Here is a 19412-nt window from a genome sequence, read left to right as displayed (position 1 = left end):
GGATCATAAAGACTTGACTCCTAGTCCAATCATGTGATCCCAGTCGGATTCATTCATACTCCTGCAATACCTTCCAAGGTGCTCCTCATACCCCAGCATTTACTGGTTTCAAAAGGAAGTGAGTGTTGGGCAGCTCTGGTGGCTCAGCCGTTTAGCTCAGCCTTCAGCCCAGCGCCTGATCCTGGGGATCCAGGATCGAGTTCCACGTCGGGCTCCCTGCAGGTGGAGCCTGCTTCTCCCTCTGCCTGTGTCTCTGCCTCTCTCCCTGTGTCTCTCATAAATAAATAAATGAAATATTTAAAAAAAGGAAGTGAGTGTTAACTCATTTCTTTTTTGCCTCTTTTTTCTCCCAAGGGCCCTCTTCCCCATCCCTCCCCCATCCCCAGACTGAGGTATTCTATCATATAATAAGCCTCACCAGCAGGGTCCAGAAGCCTTTGGGAATCTATGAGCAAACCCATAATATGAATATGGAAGGTTGTCCCTGCTTTTCTACCCACCTCACAATGCACCTGTGTTGTATAAGTGCAGGGGACAGACCAGGATTGCTGAGACGATGGTACAGTCTTTGGATCTTCAGCACACAGAAGAAGCCCCCATAAAATGTTTCTTGTTGGTGGCTAGTACCATCATGGATAGCTCCATCCCAGAAAAGAATACTGATCATATGGCTACATAGAGAAATGGAGACATACAGCTATATCTTTGGCAAGTGATAGAAATGAGTAAAATATACCAGCAAAGTGCTTCTGATCACCTTCTAGTTCAGCAAACCAGAGAAGAGCCAGAAGCCATATGCCAAGTCAGAATAGAATGCTTATGAGAAGTAAAATCAAGAGATCAGATGTTTTTATGACTTTATAAAGCACCAAATGTAATAGTGAGTAAGTGAGAACAATTAGGGACAGTTAATACATCAAATGCAAATGAGTTCCCTAAGCCTCTTATTTAAGGACATATATAACTGACTTATAGCAGCATTCTGAAAAAAGCAAGAAAAGCTAGACAGGCAGGTGGTAATTCTTTATGCACAGGCTCTGAGCGGCTCTGTCACATGGGTAGCAATGCTGCATTTTACCTGATACTCTGTGTTCCTTGAGGGTGGCAGTGGTTATACACAGGGTAGCTGGCCTAATGCTAATAATTGCTCCCATTTACTAATTGTTAACCACGTGACAGTCGCTGTGCTAAGTATATTGCATGCACCTCCCCATTGCATCCCACAACCCTATGAGGAGGGAGATAGTAGCATGGCCTTTTACAGCCATCAACACCAAGACTCAGGGAGCCAGATGACATGCTCAAGGCAACAGGATCTGTCTGACTCCAGACTCAAGCTCTCACCTTCTCCCCTAAGCTGGAAGAGTAATGATGCTAGGACACCTTGATATAGGAGAGGACAACAGATAGAACTTTATTACAGACTAAGAGTTTAGGAAAATTCTATTTTGTGAGAGGAAATTTAGGGAGATTAAAAATAGCTCTCAACCAGGCCTTGTGTATTCTTGCCTTCAGAGTCCCTAGGTATCTCTTGTTCAAGATGACCATTTGTCTGGCCTGGTTTGAGTTCAGTTGGCCAGCAGGGTTCAGTGAACCTCACCCAGAGACCAATTCCTGTACCTTGACCAAACTCAGTACCTCTGCTGCTCATCCAGAAGTGCCAGTCCCACTGAGGCTCAGGGATGGCTTGAAAATCCTGCTGGAAAATCCCATCTTCCAGGAGACTGAAAGGGAATGCCAGTTTTGCTTGCAGGAGAGCAGGCCTTTCTGTGGCACCCACAGGGCTGGTCTGAAAAAGATGATATACCCAAAACCGGGTAATAGCAACAACAAAGTTTAAAAAAAAAGAAAAGAAAAGAAAAGCTCTGGGTGTAAATAAGTGTGGGAGATAGTGGGTTGAGCAAACATAAATAGTTCTTTAAGAAGTGGCTTTGTAAAAATCAATTATGTTTGTTATAAAAATATGTGTTACTTGATGTGATTTTAAAAAATGGTGAAGCCAAAGGAATTGATGAACTTCCTTGATATGTGTGATATTCTTAAAATTTACTGCTCAAATTAAGAAAAGAGATTATAAAGACATTAAGAGGACAGAGCCACTGTTGTCTTCAGCTGCACACTTGAAGTTCAGCTAGAAACTTGGCAGTGCAGAAAGGAGGGAGGTAGCATCCACACCCTGTCCCTCCCTCCCTCCTTAATGGCTTTGTGTTCCGTGAGATTATCTAACCTTATCTGGGTTTACAGCATTTGCATCTGTCTTATGACCAGAAATGCCACAGTTACTTAGTTTCTATTTCAGTAGAACCGGGGTGTCACCTCCATTCTTTGATACACATTTTCTCCATTCTAAGTTTTTTTGTCTATTCCGTTCCTGGCTTGTCTGGATTGTGTAATCTAGTAGCTTGTTAACCATAAGTCCCCGGAGGCTACATACCGAGGATGCTTACATGTTTGACCATGTCTCTGCCCGTCTGTCATCTTGAAGGACAACTTGACTTGTCTTGATTTACAATTCTGTTCCCCTCAGAACTTGGTAGACATCGCTCAACTGCTCTTTACTTTGAATGTGCTAGGAATTCAGAGGCTGCCTGGAATCTTTACCCACCCAAGGTGAATTCTGGATGCCCCTAGAATTCTTTTTGTTTTTGTTTTTGTTTCAGTCTTGAAGTTAAGTACTTTGCCAGGATACATATTGGTGTTGCTCTGTATCATTTGTTTTCCTTGACCATGGCATGTCCTTATGATCTGGAGAAAAAGGACTTTCTTTATTTGAGGAAACTTTTCAAATAATTAAAATTAGGAATATTTCAATCTTCTATTTGCTTTGTTCTCTTGCTCAGGAATATAAATTATATGTAGGTGTTGGCTACCCTTGCCCTTGGTATCTGTTATCTTCTTTGGTTTTTTTTAAGATTTTATTTATTTATTCATGAGAGACACAGAGAGAGAGAGAGAGGAGAGAGAGAAGCAGAGACACAGGCAGAGGGAGAAGCAGGCTCCATGCAGGGAGCCCGATATGGGACTTGATCCCAGGACCCTGGGATCACAACCTAAGGCAGATGCTCAATCACTGAGCATCCCAGGTGCCCCTGTTACCTTCTTTAAAATAATTTAGCTTTTTAATTTTGTGTGGATTCCTCATTCCTGCCTGCCATGGCTCTGCCTGTGTTTCTATACATGTGCATATATGTATGTGGGGGGGGGGTGTAGTTCTGTCTAATACAGTGTCTACCTCAGTGACTGTTCCTTTTCTTTTTTCTGCATGATTCCTAAGTGCCACCAACTCTCTCTTCATCTCCTTTAATGTGTTCTACTGTTGCTTCCTTGAAACTGGTGACTCTCACTGTGGCAAGATCAGGCTGTCTATAATTTTTTTAAGACTCTGGTAAACCCTCTGAGTTCTGAGGTCATCCCTCTTGTGCTGTGTGTTCTTCACCTGCTTTTACTCATGTCCTTTTCCTCCTTCAAAGTGTATTAATTTTTGAATTTGCAGTTTTTATGCATAGTAACTGTGTTAATGGCACCTGGGTGGCTCAGTCAGTTAAGCGTCTGCCTTTGGCTCAGGTCATGATCTCTGGGTCCCAGGTTTGAGCCCTACATGGGGCTTCCAGGTCAGCAGGGAGTCTGTTTCTCTCTGTCTCTCTCTCTCTCTCTCTCTGTCTCTCAGTCTCTCTCAGTCTCTCTCTTTCACTCTCTCAAATAAATAAAATCTTTAAAAAATACCTTTTTTTGGTACTGGTTCTACTCAGCATCTTACTCACCTTTGAGTAAGGCCTGTGCCAGCAGAAGAATAACATGGGAAAGGAATGATGATGGTGATAAAAATTATCATAGTAGCTGATGCTTACATGGCACTTACCATGTGCCAAGCGTCAGCACCACTCATTTCATACTCCCAACAGTATTTATGAGTCGATGCTATTAGTGTGTCCACTTTGTTAGAGGAGGAACCCAAGGCACGGGGTGTTTAGATAAGTTGTCCAAGGGCAGAGCTGGGATTGGAAGCCAGGGTCTGGCCCACAGTCTGGGGTCTCCTGAATCCTGGGAGAATATCTCCCATTGCTGCACCCCACCCCCCCAGGCTCACAAGGGCCAGGTGAGTCATCGTGTGTGTTGTATGCTGCCGTTGTATGGTCAGTTCCTCCCTTCTGTCCCCATGATGTCACCTCCAGCCTTCCAGTCCCAGGTCTAAAACAATAGAAATGTCAGGTCAACATAGTTACTTCTACAGCTGTCTCCCTGTTCTTCCAGGATGCTGAGGTCACATCTCTTCTGTCCTAATCCCCACTTTTCCAGAGTCCATTCCCTATTTTGTCACTTTAATCAAAGAGTAGGTAGGTGTTTGTTTTCAGGGCCATTCCCCTTACCCTTGGGGAAATCTGTTGCCTTCTCGGCTCTCATCTCTCTCCTACACTTTACTGTACAAGGGTTTGGAAGTATAGTCATTTCCCTCATTTAACAGAAGATTTTCTTTCTCTTTCATTTTAAACATTTTTTTCTTGTTGTTTTGTTGAGTTTTACAGAAGGGTAGTCAAGTTCAAATAGCTCCACTTCACTGTCTTGTACCAGAAATGCTGCTGGGCTTGTTTGTCCCTGTGGATGGGTTTAATCCTGCCCTGTGGCCCTACATTTGCATTCATTCTAGAACTAAGCACTCCGTGCCTGCTGTGCATTTGGTGCTGTGGTAGGCGCTGGGCTGCCCCAGGAACAAGACAGACCTGCTCCCGGCTCTGAGGTCCTAGTATGGAGAAGAGAGACAGGCACACCAAGAGGATAGTGCCCAGGGTAGAAATGGTTGTGAAGAAAAACCATACACAGGGATGTGACCAAGTTACTGCTCTTATCTGGTGGTCAGGACCCAGGGAAGATGGTTTCAAGTGGAGGAAGCTCCCAATGCCATCAGGTTGGAACAGGCTTAGCAGGGTCACATTTGAGGGAAGCCCCAAAGCCCAAAGTGTGTGGACAGTGCACCCAAGGGGAAGAAGGTGTACCCAAAGGGAGACCAAGCTGGAGAGGCCTCGGGGACCTGAGAAGGGTAAGAGTTAGGGTTTGGTTCTGAGCTGGGAGGGAATCCAGGAGAGGGTTTTCAGCAGGGGGTGTGACATGGCCTCATTGTGCTCCTAAGGGGATAGTGGGTTGAAGTAGCACCAATGAGACACAGACTGTGCCTTAGGAAGGAAGCCCAGCTTGGCCTGGATGGCAAATGGTAGCATGATCAGGCTTTACTGAAGGGTTGGTGAGGCTGGGGACAGGGGACATAGCTCCTGGCATCCCTCTGGGTGATGGGGAAATGCAGGCGCTGTGCATGATGCCTCATGCAGCTCTTAAATTCAGCGATAAGCAACCCATACAGCTTCTCTGGCCTCCCAGAGCACCTTGTGTGCTGGACAGCGCCCAGGACCGTGGCCATGTAATACCTGTGTGCTGCAGTCACTGCTCCCTGCCTGCAGGTTACAGCTTGACAGCAAATGAATTACCGGCCTGACTTGGCTCTCCCTAGCATCCGTCTACTCAGACTGCTCCTCAGCTTCCATTAGCATGGGCAGGGCCCCCAGGCTGTCCTGCTCCTGCTCCCAGTGTCTGCATTTTGGCCATTTGATGGTCAGGGAGGAAAAGATCCCCAAAGACTCCATTTTACTGATTGTTTCTGGTTTCAGTCACCAAGGCTTGCTGGAGAGAGAAGGGAATTAAAGGTTAAAATAAGTGCTAGGAGGGGTGCCTGGGTGCCTTGGGTGCTCAATCAGTTAGGCATCTGACTCTTGCTTTAGGATCAGGTCACGATCTCAAGGTTGTGAGATTGAACGGGGACTTAGCACTGAGTCTGCTGGAGATTCTCTCTCTCTATCCTACTCTCATCTGTGTGTGTGCACTTTCTCTCTCTTGCTCTCTCTCTCTCTCTCTCTCATAAATAAATAAATAAATAAATAAATAAATAAATAAATAAAATAAGTCCTGGGGTGATTAGCAGTATCTGTCCCCCTTCTGCATCAGCTGAGCAAGTTGTTTCTTCCCCAGGGAAACTTAGAAGTGAACGCTGTTAACTGAAAGCCTCAGCGCTCATATTTCACCCCTTTACAGAAAGTCCCCAGGCCTAAATTTTTTTTTTCTTCCGAGAGAGCACATACTCATGAGCAGGGTTGGGGTTTGGGGATGAGAGGGTGAAGGGAGACACTTAACCGACTGAGACACCCAGGCTCCCCTGGGCCTAAATTTTAAAATAGACCTTCCCAGAGGCAGCCCAGCCCTTGTGTTTTGACTAGTAGAATCTCCTGCATTTGGCACTTTTGTGCGCAAAAAGAAAGACCTAGTACTTTGGGAAACTCATCCGTGGCTTGGCATCATGAGGCAATTGCGTCTTCCTTCTTTAGAACTCAAATGGGTCAGGTACAGTTAACCTTTGATCATACATGTTTGAATTGCGCAGGTCCACTTCTATGCAGATTTTTTTCAATAAGTACAGCACAATTGCAAATGTATCTTCTCTTCCTTATGATTCTTTTAATATCTTCTTTTCTCTGACTTGCTTTATGGTAAGCATATTACCTATCATACGCAGAACATACATACAAATATGTGTTAATTGTTCATGTTATTGGTAAGACTTTGGGTCAACAGTAGGCTATTTGTTGTTTTGGGGGAGGCAAAAGTTATATATGGGTGTTCAGTTTCACAGGGGGTCAGTGCCCCTCGCTGTCATGATCCATAGTCAACTATATAACTTTTTCCAAGAAATATTTCCTCTTCCTGCAGGGAGCCTGATGTGGGACTCGATCCCAGGACTCCAGGATCATGTCCTGGGCCGAAGGCAGGCACTAAACCTCTGAACCACCCAGGGATCCTCTATTTTATTTATTTTTTAAAGATTTATTTATTTATTTGAGAGAGAGAGAGCACACAGGAGAGGGGCAGAGGGAGAGGGAATCTCTGGCAGACTTCCTGCTGAGGATGGGGCCCAATGTGGGGCTCCTCCATCCCAGGAGCTTGAGATCACAACCTGAGCCGAAATCAAGAGCTGGCTGTTTAACCAACTGAGTTATCCAGAACCCCCTGACATTTTATATTTTGTAACTTTTTTCTTTAAATAGGCTCCACGCCCAATGTGGGACTCCCAATTCACAGCCCCAATATCAAGAGTCACACATTCCACCAACTGACCAGCCAGGAGCTAGCCCCCTCTTCCTGACACAATAAATTATTACTCATTTTGTTTGGCACAAACGTTGGGAAGGACACATTTATAGGACACACACTGTGTACTGAGTAATTAGCATTATCCCAGACCTTGTACATTCTTTTCTCCTTTAAACCTTGTCCCATTTTGCTGATGAGAAAACTGAGGCTTGGGTGAAGTAGCAAGCCAAGCCACAGAGCTCATACAGGGCCCGACGAGTCAGAGTCAGTGTTGTCCCTACGCCCTGGGCAGTGATGGTGGCCTGCAAGTGTCCCAGTGCATGGCATGTGATTCATAGGGGTGAGTCAGATGGGAGGAACACTCTTGAAGCCCCCCCTTCTGTAGCCCAGTGAATTCAAAACAGAGTTCATCAACAGCTTGTTCATGGGCGATTTTTAAACTACACAGCTATTAAATTCCCACCCAAAGCTTAGAGAGATTAAGAAATTTACCCCAAATCACACAGCTCGTAAAACCCTAAATCCTGGAAGATTAAAACCATTACTTACTAACGCTTCAAGCATGTGGCTTACATGACTCTGTGATAATTTAGGAAGGATAATATGTGCTTTCTGAGGATTTTGAAGAAAAAGTTATTTTAAAAGTATAACAATATTGTAATGATGCTGTATGGAGATGAAAGAAAAATGTTTAAAAAATGATCCCCATCCTGGGCCTAACTGCCCTAACAAATAACATACTTTTATTTTCCTATCTCCTTTTAGTGATTGGCTGTATTTATGCATACTTTACATAATTATCATCAAGGCAAAGATCCAGTGATAATTTCTGGTCACTTCGTTAATCATTACGGCATTTTTCAGGTTGCTACATTTTCTTCATTATACCCATTTTATTGATAGACTAGGATTTTCTTAGCCTTTAGTTTATTTCTCAATTTTCCTTTCCTCTCTCCCTCTGCCTTACCAGCCTCCCTGCCCTGTGATTTAACATTATCCCTGCTGATGTTAAGGGTGGTAATCTGAAATTAGACTGAAGCCATTAAATCGGGGTTTGGGTTTTTTAAAACAGAGTTGTAATTTGGGGGCAGGGGAAGCCTTCTCACTTTAAAAATGGGAGACTTGGGGATCCCTGGGTGGCTCAGCGGTTTAGCGCCTGCCTTTGGCCCAGGGAGCAATCCTGGAGTCCTGGGATTGAGTCCCATGTCGGGCTCCCAGCATGGAGCCTGCTTCTCCCTCCTCCCATGTCTCTGCCTCTCTCTCTCTCTCTCTCTCTCTCTCTCTCTCATAAATAAATAAATCCTAAAAAAAAAAGAAAGCTTTAAAAAAAAAAACGGGAGACTAGCAAGTCCCTTCTCCCACCATTAGTTTTCACCAAGCAGTAGGCTGCCTCTGCTAGGTAGGCACGCCTCTAAGAGCTATTAACATCTGACAATCAGCTGCAGCCAAGTTCCGTTAACAGAGCTGTGCTAACTGGTATCCCTGCTAATGGAAAAAAGCAGTGTACTCTGGTTGCCTGGGCTACACCTCCAGTGTGCTTTATGTATTAGGTGTGGGCTGAAAGCACTTAAGAATAAATCAGCCAGGTCAAGGCAAACATTAATCCTTGCTCCAGAGCTTGTTATTTTTTTTTGTAAGTTAATGAGCTAGAACAGAAGCAATAGAATGTTCTTCATCTAAAGCCCCCAGTGAACTACAGGTCAGATAGTGTATTTTCTGACCTAGTAGGTGGTCAAGGTACTGAAGAGCACACCTTGGAGTTTCTGTTCAGCTGATCCTAGGTTGGCCTATGGAACATTGCCTTTCTGCTGATTCACTCACCCCTGCAGTGAGCTCTTGGGTCACTAGTGGATGTCATTTAAAGATCTGGACTTCTGGGGGCACCTGGGTGGCTCAGTTGGTTAAGCATCTGCCTTCAGTTCAGGTCATGATCTCAGGGTCTCAGGATCAAGCCTCACATTGGACTCCCTACTCAGCAGGAAGTCTGTTTCTCCCTCTCTCCACCCCCTGTTTGTGCTCTCTCATTCTCTCTCTCTCTGCCTCAGATAAATAAATAAAATGTTGAATTTTTTAAAAAAAGATTTGGACTGGTACTTCAGGAAGTTGACAAATAGCTATTTCTGAAGCACTGCACTAGGAATCCAGGGCTTTGGGGCCCAGTGTCAGCTTTAGGGCCTTGCAGTCTAGTGGGAGAGTTATGAACTTGAGAAGGTAACAGTCTAGGTGGCAGCTGGGTACCACAGGGCTGACAGAAGTGTGTGGTGGGGTGAAGGCTCCTAAGGATGGAGAATCAGGAGGAGTTTCCTGTGAAACTTGGTTCATTCACTCATTCAACAAGTGTTTATTGGGCTGGGAACATAGTAACAGGCAGGTACCTTGCTTTTGTAAAACTGTATTTGAGCCTAGGGGAGGGCAGATGGCAAAACAGTGATTTAAGAGAGTAGGATTAAAAAACTAAAAGAAGATCTGGACAAAAGGCTTTCCAGGCTGAGGAAATAGCAAACACCAAGGCCCTGAGGCAGCGGGAGCTCACTGTAGGACGGTGAGCGCCTGGGTCCTTCTCCTCCTTCAGGTCTTGGCTGCAACATCTTCTCACCAGAGAAGCCTTTTGTTCATCCCCTCTTAAATAGCATGACATGTTTTGCCTGCCTCCCTCATACCCTGCTTTATTTTTCTTGTTGGTATTCATGACATGACTTTATATTTTATATTCATTTTGTGTTTGCTTGTTTGCTGTCTCCAGCTAGAATGTAAACCCTGTGAGATCTGGGACTTTGTTCTGTTTATTCCTGTTTCTCAGGTGCCTAATACATTGCCTGGCACACAGTAAGTGCTTAGTGAATACGTAGATAGCCAAATGAAAGGCTCATGTGGTTTGAGCATAGAGAACAAAGGAGACAGTGGTACAAGATTTGGAGAAGTGCCTACATAGGAAGGAGGGTATGCCAAGTAAATATGAGGGAATTGTGTAGAGCCCCTACAGGGACCGTGTAAAGGCAAGATACAGGGGGGACATAAGGAATTATCTAGAAGGCAAACCAAAGAGCCTTCAGTGGCAATCAGAGAGAACATTAGCCTGTCTTGTGTCTACTACATTGATGCTTCCTCTTTTCTTCCCTCTCTCTCGCTCCTTCCCTTTCTCCCTTTTATTTTTCTTCCCATGCTTGTTGAGCACTTACTATGTTCCAAGCCCTGTTGATACTAGAGATGCAAAAGAGGAATAAGGCATGGTGGGATATTGGACTTCAGAGGGAGCGGTTGTTCATCCCAAAGATTTGGAAGGAGAGATTCAAATGACACCAAAATGTTGGGAACTGGATTATTTGGACAGAAACTTGTATGTATGTTCCTAGCTTTCCTTGTTACAGCATTAACACTCATATCTGGGGGCACCTGGGTAGCTCGGTTGGTTAAGCATTCTGCCTTTGGGGCTCAGGTCATGATCCCAGGGTCCTGGGATCGAGCCCCATATCAGGCTTCCTGCTCAGTGGGGAATCTGCTGCTCTCTCTCTGTCTCCCTCTGCCCCACCCCACTGTTTGTTCTCTCTCCCCCCCAAATAAATAAATAAAATCTTAAAAAAAAAAAAAACACCAAACACCAACATCTGGTAATTGGCTTAAACATTATAGTTCTAGGAGCACGTATCTGACTCACACTGATGGTTGTGTATGTATATAACTGAGAGTCAAATAATTATTATAAATAATTAACACAGCAATTGGCAAATAAGATCAATGCAAACATGCAGAAGTTGATTCACATGGATTTAATGAAAAGACTATATATAAAGAAAATAGAAATACTTGTGCTTACCACGGGAAGAACGTGTCTGTATGTGCGTGTGTGAGCCTCTTTGACAGGGCTTCACAAGAGAAAGAATCCTGTTGTCTCATTTCTTTCCCCTCAGGAATAATCCCAGCTAATGGGAAGATGAACGTGACTGTCAAATTCACACCATTTCAGTATGGGATTGCACAGATAAAAATGCAGCTGTGGATCTCACAGTTCAACTCTCAGCCATATGAATGTGTCTTCACCGGAACCTGCCATCCCAACGTGGCTTTACCGTATGGCAGCTTTGGAATGTCTTTATTTCTTCCTAACATTTTGTTATAAAAAGAATCCAAATCTCTATTTCTTGCATTCTGTCTTTCTTAGAATGCCATCAAAACCGTACTTAAAATGTTGAGCTTTCAGAAAATATAACAGTAATGCATAGAATAGAATAGCTCTAGGCTTGTTGCAGTCGTTGTTTCTGCCAAGAGGGGAAAATATGATCGAGAAGAGGTGGATGGAGGGATACTTGCTTTCCTTGATTACTGCTGCTGTGCTGGTCAACTTTTGACCATATGTATGTATTATATATGTGTATGTTACATATATGTACATATATGACCATATGTATTGCCCTCCTTCGATTTTATTTTTTTAAGGTTTATTTATTCATTTGAGAAAGAGAGTGCATGTGTGCACAAGTGGGAGAGGCTGAGGCAGAGGGAGAGGGAATCTTAAGCAGACTCCACACTGAGCACAAAGCCGGACAAGGGGCTTGATACCACGACCCTTGAATTACGACCTGAGCCGAAATCAAGTGCCAGACATTTAACTGACTGAACCACCCAGGCGCCCCACTCTTTCAAATTTAAATAATAAGACAGGAAGAACATAACCATTTTTGAAATGCCAATATAACACTATAATTAATTTTTTTAAAGATTTTATTCATTTATTCATGAGAGACACAGAGAGAGGCAGAGACACAGGCAGAGGGGAGAAGCAGGCTCCTCACAGGAAGCCCAATGCGGGACTCGATCCTGGACCCAGGAATCACGCCCTGAGCCAAAGGCAGACACTCAACCACTGAGCTACCCAGGCGTCCCGACATTATAATTAATTGAGTGCCTGTTGTGTGCGGTGTCCATTGCAAAGCCTCATGGGACACAGTCCACATTCTGAAGATGCTCACAGCAGAGAAGCCAAAATAAGTCATGTTTAACAAGTGATTTCAGTGTAAGGCAAAAATGAAAACGTGCCACATGGGAGGTTTTGTTGGATTTTGGCAGGGGGGGGGGTGTTGTTTTTTTACGAATCATAAGCATTCAGGTCAGAGTAAAGGTGTGAAATGGGATTAAGTTTTATTTCATAACAAATTTTTTCTGAACTTCTACTTCCTTTTGAATGTGAGCTTGTATTTTTATATCCCAATGTACTTGGTCAAAATGATAAGCTTCTCCTAGTATGCATGATTTTTATAAAAGCTAAAGGAAAACTTGTCACAGTATAAATTCTAACCTTGGGAAATCCTTACAGATTTTTGAAAATGATAAATAGCTGGATATTGCTTCTCTCCCCTCACATATAGATACACATCACATTTTAACATCATTACGTGTATTAAAAGTAGAGTTACAGGGGCACCTGGGTGGCTCAGTGGTTAAGCATCTGCATTTGGCTCAGGTCTTGTCCTGGGGGCCTGGGATCAAGTCCCGCATCAGGCTCCCCACAGGAAGCCTGCTTCTCCCTCTGCCTATGTCTCTGCCTTTCTGTGTCTCTCATGAATAAATAAAATCTTTTTAAAAAGTAGAGTAACATTCTTATATCAAAATATGAACTAACCTCATGATTTATTATATGTTTTTTAATTTAAATTCAATTTGCCAACATATAGTATAACACCCAATGTTATTATATATTTATATTATGATTTTGTTCCTAAAAATTCAAAGCAGCCTAAATCAACTATAGAATGTTAGTGTGACCTGCTGAACCCAAATCCTGCAAGTAACCTTGGTAGATATAAACTAATTCTGGCAATAAACAAGCAGCATTGGATATAAATAAAAGACAGTAGTAATTTTTCTGGTATTAGATAACTGGCCAAGAAAATGCTATTTACCATGTCACATCATATGCTGCAATATACAAATGGTTTTCTTAAGGACATCACTTGAGTGGGATTTTTGCTTCCCACAGACATGTTCTTAAATATACGAGAGCGTTGTCTGGTAGAAGCTGGAAGAAGCCCCCTGCAAATGCAGACATACACTATCTCTAAACTATTATTGGTCACCCAGCTGGAGTTCAGTTCATCTCATTTAGTGCAGTCTTAATGTTTGCAAGGACATCTCAAGACCTGCATGTCTCCCCAGACTGTGCATAGTACTGTAACATATGAGTTGCACCACGAAGGAAAAAAATTATCCTAGCCACGGTGTTCTCTGAAAGTTTCACAGGTTGCTTTTTGTTGTTGTTTCAGAATATGGTGTGTGAGGGACCTACTCAAGTTCCATGAGTAACTCCTTATTACAATTTATCACTTTCTTAGACCCCTTCATTTCCATTATCAGCAATTAGATTCCTTAATCTAATTTTTTAAAATATTTTTATTTATTTGAGAGAGATAGTGTGACCGAGGGGAGGGGCAGAGGAAGAGGGACAAGCAGACTCCCCGCTGAGCAGGGAGCCCTATGTGGGGCTTGATCCCAGGACCCCGAGATCATGACCTGAGCTGAGGGCAGACCCTTAACCGACTAAGCCATACAGGTGCCTAAGGAACTTAATTTTTTAACACCTTCAAAAATTTTTTGTAATTTCCCAATATTTATAGCAGAGGTGATGTAAGTAAGCTCTGATGAGGTGTGGATGCTGGGCCACAGCCACTTCCATAACCCAGTGTCTCTGCCCTGCACATCATAGCCTATTGGTCAGTATGTATCTCATCAAAGGACACGTTCTCTCGGGCATTGAGCTTTCAGGGTACTCTTATATAGGCGACCTTAAGTTTGAGATTGCTGGCATGTCCCCTATGTTGTGCAGTGGAGCCTGTTCAGTAGGTGCTCAGCGAATGTTCATTCATCAGAATGAATGAATGTTGGTGTATTCTTATTTCTGTAATATAATGGACATATGTAATCCTGCAAAACAAGTGTTCACACATTCTCCTTTAAGGAAGTGCTTTGTGGCATTGAACATGATGTAGTTCTACTACAGCTCATAATAAATAACTCCAGGAATTTCTCTAGGCATGGTAGTAGCACTGTCTATACCTCCATATGTCCAAAGTCAGTTTTCGTGAATCTGCGCCACTTTTTAAAAAGATCTTACTATAAACAGTGGGCATAATCATGCTTTTACCAGGAGCATAAATCATTATAAGATTTTTTCAATGTAGTAGATTTAGCTATTGGAAACCAACAGCCTAGAAATGAATAACACTAGACCAGGAGAGCATTTTTCAGCATGTCACATTGTCCACTTGTTATGTTCTTTGAGAAGGTGAGAGGAATAGCAGCCGCTGGTAGACTATTTTGACATAGAGGATTACACTCTGGTATAGACATTACATTGATTTTAGTAGACCACTGTTTTAGCACACAGATTTATTTTTCATTTAGACATAGTCATTAACAGACCGAAAGTTATGATATTATCAGAAGGAACATAAAAATAGGAACCTTGTGGGACACCTGCCTGGCTCATTCAGTAGAGCATGCGAATCTTGATCTCAGGATTGTAAATTCGAGCCCCATGTTAGGTGCAGAGATTGCTTAAAAATAAAAAGCCTTAAAAAATAGGAACCTTGAGTTATTGGAACATATAGTAATTTAATACCTGTTTTAAACTATAGATTAGAAGAATTTGAAAGATTAAATGCTCTTTCTAAAAGAGTGGACGTTCCTCCAGAAAAGGCGATGACACAGATACATTTTCAGCGAATGCCACAAAAACTAAAGCCTCCAAAGATTAAGGTAACCTGGGCATTATTCTCAGCATGATGGAAGGAAGGATAGAGAAGCAAAATAATGAATTTTCCCTCCTGATTTTGGTCTCAGGAAATTGACTATCAGAACCTGAGATTTCCGGTAGATTTATCGAATCCATTTGCTGTCGCAACTGTTTTAAACCAAGAACCAGGAAAATTGAAGATTAAAGAATTAAGAGAAGGTAACAAGTTGATCCATTATAAATCAGCCGCTGGCAGAACAGGAAAGAATTATTGCTTGTCACATTTACTATTTATGAACAACAGCAAAACTGAGTTAGACTGCTGTTATGTTTTGCCATTAGAAATGTGTTTTTCTCTCAGCAAATGATTCTGATTTGATTACTAGTATAATCATTGTTTGCTCCTGCCCTCAGTCTTGGACCAAGGCCACGAGATTTCAAAAACAAGACAGATGAAGGAAGCACTCTTTGAACAGAAAGTCAGACACAACACTTATGAAGAGATTGAAAATCACCTTAAGTGGTAAATATTGAGCAATTATTTATACCAAGGGACAGTACAGTGTTTTTAGTAATGGCTTGTTATACTTGAGACACGATGAAACATAATAGCTTTTTATGCCCTTTGAAAAGTTTGATTATTCCCTCTCTTCCAATGGACCTTAGAAGTTTCCATTGGGCATAAATCACTGTGACCAAGCTATGTTCTTGCCTAAGTGACACCAGACAGTGGCATAACCAGAGTGAACTGTGGGAGACACCAGGACACTGCTCCCTGCTGGCCACTGCCACCAGCACCCCATCTCCCCAGGTGCCTCAAATCCCGCCCCAGCCCCCTGTGCCCTGGGCTGTGTGCCCCCAGTGTCTCTGGGGAGCCCAGCCGTGCAGGCTGGGGTGGGCGAGGCTCCCGGGGGATGTTCCAAAACTCAGCCGTGAGACCTCTCTCTGTCTTGTGTTCCTGCAGTCAAAAGGCAGCCCTATCCACAGTGTCCTACTGGATCATACCAGATGCATCCACACACAGAGATTTCACTGAAGTAAACTTTAGAAACTCGTGAGCTGAAAAAGAGACTCTTAGAAGGAGTCTTTGAGAGGCCCCTTGCCCATGCCCCACCTCTACATTTCTGCACAGAAAGAATATGCACCGACCTCCCAGGCCTTCACAGGTGTCCCCCAGCCACCCTGCTAGCACAGGACAGTGGCCTTTGTTCCTCATAGAAGTACCTTCTCCTCCGCAACAGCCTTTGTTCATGGTCTGGCCCTGGGTAAATGGGAAGTATCCCAAGTAACTGCAGATCATTTCTTAAAATACTCTTTCCCTATTATTAAAAAAAAAAATGGTCACAATGTCATTGTAGGAAACCTGAAAAAAAATATTTTTAAGTGGAGAGAAGGGAAAAAAAATCTGCTGTAACGCAATGACCACTTTAACACTGGTGTATTTCCTTCCTCCTGTGCTTCTTTGTAACACGCCTGAAATCACAGCCTAAATTCAGTTTTGATTGCTGGGTTATTCACTGAATATTTTCTCCCCCAACTTTTTTTGTTGAAAACTTTTTAAACCTGCCAGTAACACCCATATACACTTACAGAGGTTCACCAGTTGTTGACATTATGCCAAATATATTTCCCCTGTCTACACACACACACACACACACACACACACAAATGCACACTTCACACACACCTGCTTTTGAAGCATTTGAAAGTAAGTTGCTGACATCATGAAGCTTCGCTCTTAGACACATTAGCACGTACCTCCTAAGACTAGGACATGCTCCGACATTACCATAATCACTGCTAAGAAATCGAGTGTTGATGCCATGACATTATAATCACCAGCCTATATGCAGATTTACCTGATTGTCTCAATAATGCCCTTTCTATCTGTACTTTTGGCTGGTTTGTTTTTGGAGAAGAATCCAGCATCCAAACAAAGGTCAGACAATTTGTATTTAGCTTCCAAGTCTCTCTAGTTTGCTTTGGTCAAACAGTTCTCCAGACAACTTCTCCCCTTTTAAAACCATAGCTACTATTTATTTTGAACATGTGCCAGGCTTCATGATTGATATATTATATACTAGAGTTGTCTAAACTGTGGTCAAATTCACCAAGCACAAAATTCACCATGTTAACCGTTTTAGAGTGTACAATGCAGAAGTTATTAGTATATTCACAGGATTGTGCAACCATCGTCACCACTCGACTCCCAAACATTTGCATTACTCCAGAGGGAAACCCCACATCCATTAAACAGTCACTTCCAGTTCCTCTCTCCCCTCTCAGCCCTTGATGACTGCCAATCTGATTTATATCTCCATAGATTTGCCTATGCCAGACATTTCAAATAAATGGAATCATATATACCTAGGGGGCCTTTTTGTAACTGGCTTCTTTAATGTGATATGAAGGTTTATCTACATCATAGCATCTATCAAGACTTCATTCCTTTTTATGACTGCATACTACTCCATTGCACGGCCATATTACATTTTGTTTACCCATTTATCAGTTGATGGACATTTGGGTGGTTTTCACTTTTTGACTAGTATGAATAATACTGCTGTGAATATTTACATACAAGTTCCTGTGTGAACATATCTTTTCAGTTCTCTGGGGTATATACATAAGAGGGGAATTTCTTGGTCATATGGTAACTATATGTTTAACTTTTTAAGAAACTGCCAGACTGTTTTCCACTGTGGCTGCACCCTTTTATGTTCCCATCAGCAATGTACAGCGTTCCGATTTGTCCACATCCTTGGCAAGGCCTGTTTTTTTCCTTCACTCTTATCATCATCATCATCATCATCACCATCCTAGTGGGTGTAATGTAGCACATCAGTCATTGTGGTTTTGAGTTGCATTTCCCTAATGACTAGTGATGTTGATAATCCAGATTTTTTTAACTTATACATATTCAGTACGCATGGCTAGAAGAGAAGCTTCCTTTTGTAGAACAGTCTTCATGTCAGTTATGCTACTGTAGTCTCTACATCTTCTCTCCCCCATGGCCCTCCTCCAGAATCTCAACACCCTTCCTCAGCACCCTTTGTGGAGAATCAACAAGATACTCCATCTCCAAATTGACCATGGTATTCTTACGGGTTTTGGAAGCTGGAAGTTTTTTTTTTTTCTCTCTCCAGGCAGGTGCACCTTGGTAAAGATCATATGTCTTTTAAATTTAGAAAAGACCTCACTGAACAACGGCAAAGAGAAAACGCCAAATATAAGGTCAGAATCAATGCCAATTCGATGATATTGATTGCACTAAATAGTTTGAATTCCTGCTATATGCAACGTGCCACATCAGAAGAAAGAAAACATAGTTCGGTTGGGAGGGGAGGAGGCTGATGACAATTGTTAACTGTAAATCAAGGTTGGCTGTAGATGTCACAAGAGACCTGTACTAAGTATTGTGGGGTGTCAAAAGCCAGAGAAGAGAGAGAGCTCATCTGAACGGAAAACTTCCTGGAAGACATGGTATGATTTTGAAAGGTAGTAAAAGGACAAAGGCATTCAATTCAGAGGGAGGGGAATGCCTCGAATTCAGGCTGGAATTTTGGCCATGATGTACACCTATCCCATGATCTGCAGGGCATGAAAGTAAGAGGGATCCAAAGACAGTGACCAGGAGTGATGCCAGAGCCAGACAAAAGTTCTAAGTCAGAGACACACAAGAGGGCTGAGCAGGGGGTTGGAAACTGATTGAGGGGAAGGGACCATGGCAGGGTTCCCAAGGCAGTAACTGTGGGCTCAGAGAGGGGAGGGTGGAGATGGTAATAGTAGATAGAGTGCCACACTCCCAACCTCACCACGGTGTGAGAGACCTTGTTCCCTGAGGGCAGGTGGCAGGGGACACTGGGGACAGGCCCATAGTCACTGGAGCACAGGACACACATGGGCCAGAGGAGATAGGGCTTGGCTTGGGCTTCCTGTCTCAGGGGTTCAGCCTTTGTAGAACTTGCAGGGTAGGACTTGCAGAATCATCCCATATCATATTAGTCTGCTCGGGCAGCCATAACAAAGTGTACCATAGACTGGGTGGTGTAAACAACAGAAATATATTTTCTTACCACTCTAGAAGCTTAAGACCAAGGTGCTGATAGAGTTGGTTCCTTCCAAGAGATATAAGGGACTGATCTGTCTTCTTGACTTGTAGACCATCTTTTCCCTGTGCCTTCACATTGTTGTCTTTTCCAAATTTCCACTTATAAATTATAGGACACCAGTCACATTGGAGGAGGGTCCACCCTATGACCTCCTTTTAACTTGATTACATTTTCGAAAACTATTTTCAAAGATGTGACTAGGAGTTAAGATTTCAACATATGAATTTCAGAGGGATATAATTCAACCATAATACACATATTTAAGCTTGAGAGTGTAAGCTGTGTGTAAGCTACACACAGAGGCGGCATTGGGTAGGAGAGATTGGGGGAAAATAGGGATCTTGTTGGATATGAATATATTTCTCATATAGAATACCCTTTTCTTCCTAGATTTTTTCTTTTTTTAAAAAAAATTTATTTGTTCATTTGAGAAGAAAAGAGTA

At 42.8% G+C, this 19412-nt stretch overlaps 1 protein-coding gene across 1 annotated transcript in view; it reads left to right on the top strand.

Moving 5' to 3' along the window:
• The window catches only part of CFAP221 (cilia and flagella associated protein 221), a 101173-nt gene that overhangs the window by 37538 nt on the left and 44223 nt on the right, over positions 1-19412 (top strand). Inside the window, exons 8-12 of the mRNA XM_041739858.1 lie at positions 11040-11199; positions 14760-14880; positions 14965-15076; positions 15272-15380; positions 18004-18091. Of these exons, the coding sequence (XP_041595792.1) occupies positions 11040-11199; positions 14760-14880; positions 14965-15076; positions 15272-15380; positions 18004-18091 (590 nt within the window). The remainder of the gene's footprint in view (positions 1-11039; positions 11200-14759; positions 14881-14964; positions 15077-15271; positions 15381-18003; positions 18092-19412) is intronic.

This window comes from Vulpes lagopus, chromosome 24 (assembly GCF_018345385.1).
Source record: "Vulpes lagopus strain Blue_001 chromosome 24, ASM1834538v1, whole genome shotgun sequence".
Classification (NCBI taxonomy): Eukaryota; Metazoa; Chordata; class Mammalia; order Carnivora; family Canidae; genus Vulpes; species Vulpes lagopus.
This window is presented reverse-complemented; position numbering and strand designations above follow the sequence as displayed.